Genomic DNA, 14,684 nt, shown 5'->3' with positions numbered 1-14,684 from the left:
AAATAAATAAATAAAAGCATAAAACTGGAAGACCATTAAGGTGTTACCCTAACTGTCTTGAAGTTAGAATTTACATAAAACACTAATCTTAATTCATACACCCTATGGAAAAAAATGCCTTATAAAATGTATAAATCCATCTTTTCCCATTATAGCCCTAATCTGACCTCTAAAACCATTCTCTGTGACACCTTGCTTCCAGGCTTCTCATTCTTGTCTCACAGTTTCTCTTCTCCATCTGTCGGATAACAGTGGCATGGAGAAAACTAAACTAGGTCAAAAGGTAGCAGTTCCCACTTTGAATGTCACACATTTCTGTTTTATTGAGCCTGGAAAATTAAAAGTATATTGACACAAAGGGAATTATGGCTCTCACTTCAGTGCAGGGCCTGCATGTTCAAATATAATGTACCTAATGGCAACAGAAAGCGCAATAGAAACAAACAAAAATCAAAGTTCTCCTGGATAGTTAAATTACTTTCACTTAATTCTACATTACAGTATGTAAGACAGAGAAACGTGAATGTTCTCTTTCTACAAAATAATGACATTCCTGTTTTTGAGGATAGATATTGTATATTTATTATACTTGGCTTGTAAAGTGCCATAGCTGTACAAAAAGACTTCAGAGAAGAGGTAAAATCTGAAGTTGCAATAACTAGGTCATGATCCTTAGGAATTTAAATGAGACATAAGGAAGTGTGCCCCAAACTTATAACTGATACAAAGCAGTAGATATATGTGAATGTTATATATGTCTACCAGAAAGCTTTACAGAATACATACATTTGGGGAGGGGAGTTGTTTGGTTTTTGTTAAGGAAAGTGAATACACAATATGGGAAATTACTGTAGGTGCATAAAATGTGATGTCACATGAGCAGAAATCTGAAATAAAATATGTCATCTTTGTGGTGAAACACACCAGCATCTACTGAGTTGCTTCCTGGAGAGAAGAAAAAATACTGCAATCAGCTGAAACCACAGGCTGATTATGAGGAGGCAAACTTGAATTATGGAGGATGAATTCAGCCGGTACACCAGTGCTAACACCCTGGAGAAAACGATGCCAGGACATCCCCCTTGTAAGCGTCAGGGATCGAGCTGGGTAACACTTCTAAAGAACCCAGCCTCACTTCAACAGCACAGATGAAAGGGTGAAATACACTTTGCAGCTTTGTCCTATTTAGTTTAGAAATGAAAGCCCGTGCATAAATCCCTAGAAGGTTGGCAGCATAATGCAGAAAGCAGTACCAGGAAGGGCTGGTGCACTTGCACAGCGGCCTGCATCGTGTGGGATGATTGCTAGCATTGAAAACAACTGAGCTTGCAGCTGAACTCAGACGTGTCCTTTGCTAGAGCAGTTTCTCCTAGTAAGTGTCTCTCTTGGTCCTGGCCAGGTTGGAACGATAGAACTGCTTTAGCGATGCTAAATGTAGCGGCTTCTCCTTCCAGGGCCAGGAAGCCAAGAGGAGGGTGGAATTTGCAGGGCAAAACCCCTTGCAGAGATCACGAAAGATTTCATCAACTAGCTGAGAAAAAAGAGTGATCCAGAGATTTTTATCCAGACCTTGAATGGATCGAATCTGGTAGGCACAGTAAACACTGGTGAAAAGGAGACGGTCAAACTCCATCACAGGTAAAGGGGTATCAGTCAGTGAGTAATATTTCAGTTGCTGCTCAATCTCTGTTGGTGTTCTGGGAACTTCATTCTCTAAAATCTGGAGGAACCGCCGCGCTGGGCGCAGGGAGGCCAGCTCTTCGTCCTGCAGCCGCACTGTCGTGTTGGCCTCAATGTGCAGCCCTGCCCAGAGCATCTGGAAGAGAAGAGCAGGCTGCCAATGAGAAGCCCCGCACAAACCTTCACGGAGATGTGAGGCCACCTGTGACACCGATGAACCTCGAGCTGGACTGAGTGAGGGATGCTCTGGACTCGCTGCCCAGGACCCTCCTTGCCCTACAGAGCCCGTCCCCACCAGCCCCAAACCCCTCTGCCCTGCACCTCGCCTTCCCTTTGGGCAGGAGCCGGGAGGCGCAGAGGCGACCGGAGGCACGGTGGGCGCAGGGCAGTGCGGCCAGGGGTGGCATGGGTCCACGGCCCTCGCCCCTCAGAGGGGGGAGCGGAGGCCGGGTGGCGAGTGCCTGGCGGGGGAGTCACCTCCGCGCTTAGGGACCCTCCTAAGGAGGGATGGAGGGCTGCACGCCGGGGCCGGCAGGGTGAGTGCAAATGTGCTTAGCTAATGGCTGCAGCGCCTTCCAGACCCCGGGCAGCGACGCAAACGCAAACCAGCGGCACAGGGGAGTCGGGAGCGGCAGGCGCTAGCAGTGCCTCGGCCCACAGGCGACCTCTAACAGCACGGCGGCGTCCTCCGGCCGGCGATGATGTACGTTCGCCCCGGCACCATCCCTGCTGTAAAGATGCTCATCTGGAAAACATTAGGCAGAGTTTGGGAGTGCACGATCTCAGCGCTTGTTTATTTTTGTTATTCACTTGTCAATCACGTCTTCAACATTTTTGAGCTGCTGCACATAATTTGCCAAATGTGGCAGATGCTGAACACGAGATTTTTGATGAACAAAACAAGCTTTGCGAGAAAAGCAGAGGTGATTAATGGGGGCAAGCGTAAGTTTTGAGGATGATGAGCCAGCCTGCTTACAGAGCTAAAGCACATGGGAGCGAAGGCCCCCGCAATGCTAGCCGGTGAGGAAGGCTCTGGGGCTGGGCGCTGTTACAGTAGGGTCTTGGACTGGTGTCTTTGGTTGCTTTCTAGCTTTTTCTAGGAGAAGGAAATGCTGCCCTGCATGACTGGAAACTATGAGAACTTTGGGTGGTTTCATTATTTGATGCTTATCCTGGTTTTATACTTGTTCCCTAAGCATCTGCAACTAGCTACTGACAGGGACAGAATAGTAGGCTAATGAAAAATGTTTCAGATCCTGTCCAGCTCTTACATCCTTTTACATCCTGCTAATTCCTTGCTGGGCTGCCATAAACTGGGGAAAGATTGTTACTGGGTCAGAAGAATGGGAGTTCATTAACTTGAGTCATATTAATCATAAGAATTCTTCAATTTTCATTTACTAATTCTTCAAAAACTTCCACTCTAACTTTGAACATTTATTTTGCCTTTGTATATAATTTCTTTCTTTGTTTAAAAAAAAAAAAAAAAAAAAAAAAGCCGTCTCAGTCCAGGACCCTCAGAAGGAGGCTGTAACTTCTCCCCTTTCTGTGTTATCAGTGTCGTCATGTTAGCAAGACCCTCTTCTACTTGCTAGAGGCTCATCCTTAAGGTCAGGAGAGACAAAACAGAGGGCAGCTGGTCTGAATCACAGACTGCCTCTGGGCATGAGGACTGAAGCACCAGAAAGGAAAAAGCTGGCAAGAAATAGGAAGGTCTCTGACAATTTTTTCTTTAATATATATATATTTCTATTTATAAAGGCTTTTTTCAACATAAGTAAGAGAGAAAAACTATGTAGTCAAGAGTTAATGTCAGGAGGTGCTTTTAAAAAGAAAAAAAATGTTTAATTGTGTATGCATATGGTGACTACTACCAATCCACTTCCAACTTTCCATCCTTGATTAAAGCTTTTCAGAGAGATGTGCAAGCTGCCTGAAGGAGGGGCCTGCTCCCCCCTTGGACTAAGGAGGCTTGTTTCTCTACACAGCTGCAGGCTCCTGCATCTCAGCCAGCTGCATTTTCTGGAACGCGAGCTAGGATGCTAGCTGCTGTTTTCTTCCCGCACTGTGGATGTGCTATTAAGGCTTATAGCTCAGGTAAAACTATTACTTCATCTGAAACTTCTGGGCCTCTCTCTCAGCTGACTGATCCACATTTCACCCTCCTGTAGCTAAGTTCAGAAACCTCTACAGAAAGACATCTAATTGGCTGCAAAGCCAGTGAATTTGTTGACTTACTAAAATTGTCTCATATGTAGTCTTAGACTTTTTTGAATAAAGTAATGCAAAAATTAAACAGGACGTCACAAATAATGTATTAAAATAATAAATGTCCTTTGGACATGGGGGGATGGTCCCTTTCTTTCCCCCATTCAATGGGTTTTTTCCAAAAACATCTAGAAAATCCACAAACATTATTGAAGAAGCAGACTTTTTCACTAAAGACCCAAGAAAACTCTCCCCCCTACCACCAAAAGTAGCACAAATCTTCATCTCGCAGGGTGGTATAAGCATCTCTCCCGCTGGACACCTGGGCACACCGTCGGAAGCAGTGCAGCTAGTAACCATTGGTGACTGAGGGGTAAGACGCTAGCGCAGACTGTAAAGGGAAGTAAGACATTCAGGGAACAGCGAAGCAGTGTGTACTCGGAGTAAGGCATCTTCAAAACTCTGTGGAGATAACTTCCTTATTTCTTTTCCTCATTAAGAGCAGAGCCCTGCTGGGACTCCCGTTAATAAGCTCTCAAACCCAGAGCTGCCTGTGTCAGCACTGCTTGCCGATGCCTTTGACTGTATTTGAAGACGCAGGCAGAATGCAGCACAGCTGGGATTGCACATGCGTTTGCCAAGCCGAGAAGCCACATCACTAGCAGATGCCCTTCCTACCTGTCAGCCTCTGGAATCCAGCAAATGCATACAGGATCAGCCAGGCTTTGAGCTGCACCTGCGCCATGGTAGCAGAGCCCGGCAGTGGTTCGCACCCGCTCTGCAGATAATGCGGTGTGGGAAGGGAGAGCCGTTTGCTGCGCTCTCTTTCCTTGCTTCTTCTGATCCCAGCAGCCTCTGTTGGAACAGATCCATCTTTCTCTATTTCTGGTTCCAGCCCTGGGAAGGGCTTGCAATTGAACTTACTGTCCCGAAGAATATTTTCCATCATATTTTGGAAACTTGAAGACTTTGTTGTGAAGTTTTTGGCAGAATTGTTTAAGCTCTTCTTCCACAGGATGATTTTTTTCACTGTGATATATTAAAGAAAGTAAATAGTTGCAAGAAATTTCACTAAGCACATCAGCGCCTCCGAAGAGTGGGTGGATCTCCCAGTCCTTTCTCCCTCTACACAGCATCTCTATCTCATCTCCCTGACATTTCTACTCAGCTCCTTGGCTTCATTTTCAGTTTTTCCTTTTACTGAGTTTGAAAACCTGAAAGCAATCCTGAAATGACACAAAAGGATAAGGCTGGCAGTTTGTACAGATTCATGGTGGGGCAGCAGCAGCCAAAATGTACAAGCAGGCAGAAGAAATGTCACTTGTTCAGCTCTGTAACAAACCTCCTGGAGAGAGAACTTAATATAATGACCTAGCAAACAGCAAGGATCAGAGCCAGTCAGGCTTTAGCACCTTATCGTCCTCTGCTGGGACAAGACTTCTGGGTCACAACGAGCATGGTCTGCCTTTGGTGTTGTGAATTATGCAAACAAAGCTTCATTTTACTCCTTTTGCAGCAGGTATCTGTCCTAGCATTCGGCTGTAATCTGCAGTGGAAACAGGAAGCAGCATAAATCTACACTGCTATGTATGTAAAAAATTGAAAATTGAAAACCATAGAGACTCAAACAGAGTAACAAGGTAAAAAGTCTGAACAACCAAAATATCTAAAAAATCTACTAATGCAAAGAAATACTGATCAAACTGATAATCTACACATCTTTTCACTGTTATTTCTGCCTAGTCCCCACTCAAACTGTTCCGTATTTCTGCCGTGAGCAGCACAGTGTTGTCAACAGGTTCTTGGCTGCTAGGGTTACACAAATAAGTAGTAACACCATCTCCATCAGGTTAAAGGTGCCCTGTAGGGAAAGAAATCTGTCTTCTGATTAAAAAGACATGTAGTGGAGCTGAGACACGCACCTTTCTTGGTAAGTTAGAGGGTGCAAGTTTGCAGTGACTACTGTCACTGGATATTTTATTGAGGGTAGGGATGATGTACCTGTTAGCAAACTGTCAGTGTGCAAAGTAAACAAATCTTCTAAAGCTTCCAGGTAGTTATGCCTTCCAACATGTGGACTAACACCAGCCGTGAAGAACAGCAGCTCATATGAAAGAGATGCACAGATTTTTCAAGGTGGGTGGAGGGGGAGGGTTGGATTTTGAAGCCCTCAAAATCTGGAGACAGTCTTGCCCTCAGTTTGGATTGAAACAAGAGCTGTTTCTGTCATAGCCTTGGCTAGCTTAAAGTGAAGCAACCTTCTGTCAGCTTTGATTATTTTCTGCTGCTTCTGCTTTTTTCAAGATGAGATATCTTATTGAAGTGTGAATAATACGTTATTCAAGAGGCAGACTTTGATGACCCATCTGTGTAGTGAGATTCAGTGCCTTCTGTTTTGTGCCAGAGTCCCCTGACAATCCACAGGGTACACATGACTCTGTCTAGAAGTCATGTTTCAAAAAACCCTACATCTGATGGGGGGCCATGAAACAGCCTCTCCTTAGCATGAATCTTTGGTGGTTTAACCTTCCTCTCCCCATCCTCCTCCTCCCTTCAGCACCTGCTAGAAAGGCTCAGGCTGGGGACTGTGAGTTCCCAAGTCCTGGGGCAGACACATGAAGCAAGGGATTTCTCCCTTGTTGTTCCTTAAGCAAATTGCTTTCTGGTCTTTTTCTTTCAATCTGAGACAAATCTACTGCTTGAAGCAGTAACAGGCTGTGCAGTAGTGACAGAGGAGGCCTCAGCCTGTTGCACCTATACACAGAGGCCTCTCTACAGGCCTCACACAATTTTTGGAAGATGCAATGGGATGCAGTGGTACACATGATATTGAGCATGTTGGCATCTAGCCTGTCCTTCAGCAGTGCCATAACCTCCACTCGGCAGGAGTTGAAAGCCCATCTGAAATCCTCATCTGAATTTTGACTGTAGATTGTAAGGCTGCCTATGCAGAGAGCACGGCCACAAAGCAGGTGGATGCTTTAACACCGTCATTAGCCACATCCTCTGGGAGGAGAGTCTGCTGGCCCAGCTGCAGGGATAAGTGCTACAGTTCTGAAAAACTCCAGCAAAACACGCTCGGTCGGGGTGGCTCAACATGCTGTCTGTGAATCATTATGTAAGGTCTACTAGACCCTGCAGTAGCAGGCAATCTCTCTTCCAAATAATGTAGCTGTAACTCAGCTACAGCAGATACGTTTCTTATTTCCTTGTCCTCCTGCATTTGGGGAATCCAACCCAGGCTCACGCAGCCTGACAGTGTGGGCCAGGCAGGGATGGAGGATTTGCAAGACAGCTTTGTGCTTTGACGGAGCTGACGACAGCCTTGGCTGGCATGAAGTTAGTGCCCACCAACCACGAGGAAGCCGGGGGTTGGGCAGGCACCACACACAAGGACAGCCCTTGGGGTGCAGAAGCGGAGGCTCTGGAGGTAGCATGCCAACACTGGCACTCCTTTGTGTAGTTGCTTGGTCCCTAGTCTCCCAGGAGACTACATCTGGGTGAGTAAATTGTACTCTTTGTAAACTCCTAGACTTCTCTAATGACAAGAGAGTGTGGTGCATTAGCAATTAATCTGCATATAAAAGATCTGCTGGAGTCTGTGCTGTCCCACAGGGCTGGCTAGTCCTACTTGAGTACCCACCATTCCTTAGCAAACCTTGCACTTTCTTTAACTTGACATGGCATTGGGTCTTAACATCTCTCTGTTATCTCAATCAAATTCACCTTCTGCACACACATTACGTTTAAATGGCAGTTTTCCTTCTGTTCCAGCTACTGACAGTCTTCTGGCTTATCATCGTGAGAAATACATACTTTTATGATATGCAGACCATGAATCTTGGCATAGTACCTCAAGCAACCTGGGACGGGGGAAGGAGAACGCAGGGGAAGAATGTGTTTTACAAAGCATTTTCACAGTAACAGAAATGACGCCAGGAACTTTTCTCTCTTGAGCAAGAGGCATTGGCACACAGGAAAAGCCACTGCACCAGAAAACAGAACCAGCTGTGGAACATGTAGGACTGACTAGAAGTACAATTCCTATTTAATCTGTTCAATTGATGGAGTGGGCAGATCTGAAGTGGAGCTAGGAATTGTATAAAAGCTAGAACTTCTGTTATTTCTGTGTGTTCCCTTCTCCTTCCCATAAAGAGTTGTAACTTTTAAGGAGAGTGGCAAATGCTGTTAGTCTTAAGTAGAAAATGTTGCCCTGAGTAACACATCAAGTATTGTCAGCCATAGCAGTCTGAAACAAATTAAGGAGGAAAAAATATTTAGGAAGTCAGTGCTTACAAAGCTAGGGTGGAAACAAACATGATGAGTTTAACATACCATTCAGCTCCAGGATTTTGTTCCCACAAGCAAATCACTTTCTAGTCAAACTGGTTAACGGTCTCTTTTCCTTTTTTTTTTTTTTTTTTCCATTATTTGAGTCTATCACTTCCTTCATCCCAAACCTCTAACCTCCCTCAGCCCCCTTACTTTAATCAATCATCTTTTAATTTAAAAATCTGCAAGTGGTGCTGTGATGATTCAGTGGATCGCTACAAACAGCTGGTGAATTATTTTATGAAATCTCATATATGATAACTTTCACATCTTAATGAAGGCAATCAGCTTTCTGATACACAGCTGCATCATGCATATTCTGGACTAGAGACAAGGTGACATTATTAATTGATGACTGCTGTAATGTAATCATGTTCAAACAAGTCAACTGAAACCACAATATTTTTCCAGCTTTTTTGGAGAGAGTTGAGATTTTCCACAAGAACAAAGATAATGCTATTATATCAAAGAACTCAAAAAGATTTGGAATAGCAACAAAAAGGCTTTAAATCCTTAGAGAGAGGGGAGATATTTCTGACTGCAGGAAAAAGTATGATCAGAAGAGGCTGGAGAAAGTAAAGAATACAAGATTCAAAAAAAAAAAAAAAAAAAAAAAGAAAGAAAAGAAAAAAAGAAAAGCCAGTGTGCCAGAGTGGCATGCGAGAGGTTACCTGCAGCTCCTCCTTGTGCCAGCAGAACAGACGTTGACCTAATTCCCACGGAAGCAACGCAGACATTGCCACAGTTGTTTCAGTCTGCATCCACATACTTGTGCTGTCCTAAAAGCAGCCATATTAGAACCATTTACAAAAGCTCTGCCTATTTGCTACATTATTACGGTCTTCCCAGTATCCGTCTCAGAGTTGAGATACTGCTGTCCATTCACTTAAGCTCCACAGCTGCTTCAGCACAGGCTTCTAGAGTCTGCACCAGTGAGAACTCATGTTATGACTTATGTTTGCATGGACAGCTAGCAGAAGCTACATATCTAAAGTATCCTAGCCACAGGAAATGCCTGGATTCTTTTCAGTTTGCAAGCCAAAAAGACACAAATCCAGTATCCTGTGACTCAAAGCAGGAGATAAACATCTGCCAATTGGACTATCAGTACTGTAAATTAACACTGCTCACCATGCTCTTCAGTCTGTTCAAAAACAACATTATTTCACCATGAGAGGCAAAAACGTTATATCAACTTTTATTATTATTATAAATACTATGGTAGAACAGGAAGGATAGTACCACACATCCTCTCCCTTCTGCTACTATTTTGCATCTTCTTTCTTGGCTCCTGCTTCTATTTTCAGGGTTTCTGGAGCTGCACGATAGGCAGGAAATGTCTCCCAAGGACTATTGAGATCAAACTTCCGAAATTCCTGAGACAGCTCTACAGGTTCTGCCACCACCCGTTTCACCTCATCATCATACCGCACCTGCAACAGTGCAAAGGACACAGGCCAGTTGTTATCATACAGTCCCCAGCCTGAGCAGCATTACCATTAGCTGTACCCAGTTACAACATGCTCTCAGACCACCCTCCAGAACAGACCCTCTCAGTTCTCGTGCCATATGTAGACCGCAGGTCTCTGTCACAGTTTCAATCCTCCCCATTATTGGGAAGAAGAAAAAAAAAAAGAAAAAAAAAAGAAGAAAAAAACAAAGAAGCCTCCAGATGCCACCATGGCCCCTGAACACTCCAGGAAAACCTTCATCTTTGTTACCACGTACCTCAAGTGTCCTGGCTAACTGCCCTGTGTTAGGAGTGCCCAGATTGCAGTTCATATGCAGTCCACTGGGAATAACATGTTCAGTTTGTCATATGACAAAGTTCTCTTGAGCCACTGAAATCCTGTGGCCCATCCCCAGGGCACACCTGGGCACCACTCATGAATTTTTATGAATCTTTATGAATCTTTATCACAGTAGTTTCTTTGGTTTCCATTTGACTTCTTTACTTAAAGCTCAGAACATGGGGCAAAAAGAAGACCTGACTGAAGTGCAGGTTAGTACCAAACACTTCTGACAGGTTTGATTTGTCTTCATTGTGCCAGTCTGATGCTGTGTGATCCTCACTCACAGTATTCTCTGCTACTTCTATACTCTTAAAACCTTCTGCTGCCCCACAGCACCTTACCATCTTTTCCTGAGACTCAGTTTGGTCTTAGAACTGCACCATATATGAGTGCTTCTGTGAGGTGGTCACTTAGAACTAAACAGAGAACAAACACACTTATTGCGCCCACGACTAATGTTCAGAGGTAAAAATTTGATGAACAGCAGAAGTCAGTGCAACTGAAGAGTTTTATAATCTAGGCACTGGCCTACAAACGCTCCACAAAGTGAAGTTACAGCTCCACAAAGATCAGCTCAGTCCTTCAAACCTCTGGGAATCTCCAGCTTTTCAATGGAAAGCTTAATCTTCCAGATGAGAGACTAAAAGCAAAAGAGCTTTTTCTGCCTGACAATTCCCTTATGCTTATATACAGGAGATGAAGTTTGCTCAGTGTCTCTGGCATTAGGCGCCCTTGTTATGGATGATACTTTGTGAGGACTTCAAATTTCCATGCTGTAAGTATACACAACTCTTATGGAAGGCAGACACTTGAAATGTACTCAGGGCTTTTCAGACCAAGGATTATAAAACACTTGCATCTCTGTATCAAAACTCAGATAACAGTATTAGTAATTTGTAATTTTAGATATCAGCATGTCTCCTACCTCCACATAACCAGAGAGTGGAAAGTCCTTCCGGAAAGGGTGGCCCTCAAACCCATAGTCTGTGAGAATTCGCCTTAGGTCAGGATGGTTGGCAAAGAAAACACCATACATGTCCCAAACCTAAGCGAAAGGGAGCCAAATAAGTTGAATTACATACATCATCGCCATCTTAATCTTCCTAGCAGCTCCATGCTTCCCCACCTCATCCAGGAAGGCCAATCCAACTGAGAAAACAAAGGGGTCCTCTAGCACAGTGCTGGAAGTAAGGCTCTTCTTTTTAGAAAGAAGACCCCTTTGTGTACTAGGATGGAAAATCTTCTCTTGCCTGCCCAGCTTTGTGCAATGCCTGTGCAAGTGATTCAGGAAATATTTCAAAGGAATATCTAAAACCTTTCTTTTCCTGTTCCCAAAGGCAGCCTTCTCCCTCTCTTCCTCAGTGCCCCAGGAATCAGTTTAATCAGGCAAACTGCCTTTCTCCACAGGGAACCCACTTCCAAGACCTACGTACACTGTAACTCACCTCTCTTTCATACCAGTTTGCTGCCTTGTACACAGACACTGATGAATCAATAGGTGTCAGCTCATCAGTATATGTCTTCACGCGGATCCGACTGTTGAACCGCAAAGACAGGAGATTGTAAACAACCTGAAGCAAAACAAAACAGGACAAAAAAGAAAAAAAAAAGAAAAAGGACAGACTTTACAGATCTCTTCACAGTATAATACTGGCTGAGCAGAGAGACATGTAGACTATTTCAAATAACTTTTTTCAGCAAAACCACATCAGCACTTCAGAGCTGGGCACTAAAAGATACTCTATAACTGAGGCTCCCGTAGCTTATCTCTGTTTTGTCCTCAAAAGTGTGAAAAAAACAGGGATGCTCATCTTAAAAAATATATATATGCACACTGAAGGGATCCTTCACAAAGAAAATAGCTGTCAACTACTCTCAGCATACAGTGGGAGAAAGATAAGAGGAAATGCACTCAATTTTCAGTAATCAAGTTGGATAGCAGGAAAAATTGCAATCATTCGGGCGATAAAACAGTGATAAAGTCTGCTTAAGAGGATTATTAGAACCTCCAGTGGGGGGGGGGAACATACTACAAGAAGACTGAAAAAAAAAAACATTTATAAGATACCACATAGTGTATTTGACTGCCTTTATGCAGGTGGCTGGAAAAGGTGAATTCATCAACCTATTTCTATTACTCTATTATCCTGATTTATGAAAGAAAAATGCTAATTTCAAAAATCCTCAGCTTTTTCAGAGACTGAAGGCCTTCAAGCTAGGAAGCTCTCTATTAATCTCTGAGGTATTTTAGCCTAACACAAGTTACGTTACTAATGTAATAGCTAACAACTGTTAGCTATTATTAGCAAGGCAAAGAGCCATATTTGAAAACAACAGACATCCTCCAATTAAGTAATTCAGGTAAAGTAAACCTGCCATTCCTTACTTTCTTTTCTGAGCAGCAGCTGGTAAGTGATTTAACATCATAAGACAGACTAAGGAGGAGAAATAAATCAGCTACTTCTCATCATCCTTGCTATTTGTTGGGAACTAAAAACCTATCATGCTGCTCAGACTTCCTCTTGTCTGGAAGATAGTAATTTGGACAGGGAAAGGACATCTCTTCCCCCTAAACCATAACCAACCTCCGACAGCACATGAGCCCCAGGTATCTTCTGCTGGTTTAGATGTCTTTTTTTAAGGAAAAGAAAAATTGTAAAGAAGATTGGTAGGATTTAAAAAAAAAAAAAAAAAAATCTAGTTCTGTTTTGACAGCTGACATAAGTGGAAGAAAGAAGAGTACTAATTCATACCTGGCCAGAAAAAAATGTTTAAAGATTTTGGTAAAAAAGAAACTTGCAGTAGAACACAAAGGGAAAGCCAGACCAGGAACCCATTTAACTGAGCGTGTCAGTGCAGTAACAGTTACGGTAGTGCAGTATCCATTAAAGTACTGCTTCTATGATCAACAGATTAAACAAAACTCAGCATTTCAGAGTGGATTTGCTGACTGTCAGAAAGCAAAGAATGTAGTCAGAGCTGCAGCAGCATCCAAAGCCATCAGCACTTGCGAGAGTTTCGGAGTCCTGTACCTACAAACAATTCTTACCTCAAAGCGATACTGCCGAGATGGGACATCAACAGCAGTCAAGTCAGCCAACGATTTGAACTGAGCATTGGTGTGATCTCGAAGGAAGGTCAGAACTGGAATGATTCCATCGGGATGGATCAAAAGCTCCAACTCATTGAAACAGGTCACCTAAAGAAGAGAGTGAGAAGAGAATTATCATGGACACTAACAGAATAGATCCCTGCACTGAATCTAGCAGGACACTTCTGCAAGGACAGTATACGGCACAGCAGACACACACATGACATCAAGTAAAAAGGCTCAGTAATAGTAGCAGCTTTTATCTAATTCTGACAATCTATGTTCCTCAAAACAATTTCTCATATCTAAGAAAGAAACAGTGCATTCATTTGTCCCCTCCTAAGAATAATTCCATGGACAGCACCAACCTGTACTTGCTGGATATACTTGGGTAGAATCTCAGCCACGTACTCCCCAAAAGCACATAGTTGCTTCTGTTCTACTTCATTTTTTGGTTTGACAGTAGCTAAAGAGAACAAAGTTCCCAAAGTTATAACAGAGTAAGCTACAGAAAGAAGCGCAGCCAATCCCATCCCTTATTACTTTAAAGCAAGCCACAACCAGTCTAGTTGTCTCTCAGTAGCTCTGACATAGGTGGACAGCTTCAGGTTCAGATAACCTACAAAGGTCAGCTCATGTATGGGACATCTCAAACTAAACATATATGTATATATATATATATATATATACACACACATGTATATATATATAAATATGAAAGAAGCAAAGTACGTAGTAGACTACATCTGATAAACGGTGCAACACAGAAATAGAGACCTTCATAAAGACAGCAAGTTTGTATCAGTACTAAGCTGTGTGGTCACAAACCATTTTCCCTTCAGAAAAAAAAATAAGAACTTTTTTGTGTATTTCAAATACAGCAGGAAGGAACAGTCCAATGAGATGAAAAAAAAGAAAACAGTAGGATGAAAGAGAGTGGGAAAAAAGAGAGGGAGGCGAGAAAAGGAGGACATAAAAAAAAGTTGCTTTTGTAGACAGAATAGTCATGTTTTCGTGTGATGTACCACCATCTAAGAAACTCACTCATACTCAAAACACTTTAGGGCTGTATTTTATCTGTTCTTTTTTAAAATGACTGCAGACTTATTAGGCAAGACCCGTGACACAGAGGGGCAATACGGCTGTACAGCTGCGATCGGAACAAGCGGGCCGTAGGACGCGAACGGACACGCAGGAGAGAGCAGGGCGAGCAGGGCTGCCAGCAAAGCCCCGTTCCGGCCCGGCGCCCAGGTCATTCCCGCACACGCCCGCCGACGGAGCGCGGCGGCCCGGTTACTTACGGCGCGTCTCGGCCGCGGAGCCCCCCGCCGCGCGGGCCTGCGCCGCCGCCGGGGCTGCGCCAGCTGCGGACAGAAAGAGACACGGCTGAGGCGGCCGAAGCGCCGCCCGGGCCAAGGCGGCGGCCGAAGCGCCGGCGCCGGCCCCCGGCCCCCGGCCCCGGCCCCGGCCCCGGCCCCGGCCCCGGCCCCGGCCCCGGCCTCACCTCGCAGCGCGGCCCGCGCCAGCCCCCGCGCTGCCGCCGCCAACATGCCGCCGCGGCGCGGACGCGCAAGGGCACG

The 14,684-nt window shown here is 44.2% G+C and overlaps 2 protein-coding genes across 2 annotated transcripts; both read right to left on the bottom strand.

Annotated features, from left to right (window-relative positions):
- Positions 1-556: 556 nt before the first annotated feature.
- Positions 557-5,131, bottom strand: FAM180B (family with sequence similarity 180 member B). Its single transcript, XM_062578085.1, has 4 exons — positions 4,813-5,131; positions 4,567-4,743; positions 2,346-2,425; positions 557-1,816 (listed from the first exon to the last, which is right to left on the bottom strand). Exons 1-4 carry the CDS (start codon positions 4,835-4,837, stop codon positions 1,370-1,372), a joined length of 729 nt encoding a protein of 242 aa, XP_062434069.1. The 5' UTR covers positions 4,838-5,131; the 3' UTR covers positions 557-1,369.
- A 4,271-nt stretch (positions 5,132-9,402) lies between these two features.
- NDUFS3 (NADH:ubiquinone oxidoreductase core subunit S3) lies at positions 9,403-14,669 on the bottom strand. Its single transcript, XM_062578084.1, has 7 exons — positions 14,609-14,669; positions 14,406-14,468; positions 13,473-13,570; positions 13,063-13,212; positions 11,459-11,584; positions 10,939-11,058; positions 9,403-9,653 (listed from the first exon to the last, which is right to left on the bottom strand). The coding sequence occupies exons 1-7, from the start codon at positions 14,652-14,654 to the stop codon at positions 9,486-9,488; spliced, it is 771 nt and encodes a 256-aa protein (XP_062434068.1). The 5' UTR covers positions 14,655-14,669; the 3' UTR covers positions 9,403-9,485.
- Positions 14,670-14,684: the final 15 nt, after the last annotated feature.

Source organism: Rhea pennata, chromosome 5 (genome assembly GCF_028389875.1).
Source record: "Rhea pennata isolate bPtePen1 chromosome 5, bPtePen1.pri, whole genome shotgun sequence".
Lineage (NCBI taxonomy): Eukaryota > Metazoa > Chordata > Aves > Rheiformes > Rheidae > Rhea > Rhea pennata.
Note: the sequence above shows the minus strand (reverse complement) of the source record. Positions and strands in the feature narration are given on the sequence as shown.

What these genes read in the sequence shown, in the direction of transcription:
- FAM180B (XM_062578085.1), bottom strand. Translation starts at nt 4,837, where the DNA reads ATGATGGAAAATATTCTTCGGGACA. An exon ending in TGGATTCCAGAGGCTGACAG is followed by an intron (nt 2,426 to 4,566) that starts GTAGGAAGGGCA and finishes AATGTTTTCCAG; the next exon opens with ATGAGCATCTTTACAGCAGG. An exon ending in ACGCCGCCGTGCTGTTAGAG is followed by an intron (nt 1,817 to 2,345) that starts GTCGCCTGTGGG and finishes CTTCTCTTCCAG; the next exon opens with ATGCTCTGGGCAGGGCTGCA.
- NDUFS3 (XM_062578084.1), bottom strand. Translation starts at nt 14,654, where the DNA reads ATGTTGGCGGCGGCAGCGCGGGGGCTGGCGCGGGCCGCGCTGCGAG. An exon ending in GGCGCGGGCCGCGCTGCGAG is followed by an intron (nt 14,469 to 14,608) that starts GTGAGGCCGGGG and finishes TTCTGTCCGCAG; the next exon opens with CTGGCGCAGCCCCGGCGGCG. An exon ending in CACTCTCTGGTTATGTGGAG is followed by an intron (nt 9,654 to 10,938) that starts GTAGGAGACATG and finishes GCACTGTTGCAG; the next exon opens with GTGCGGTATGATGATGAGGT.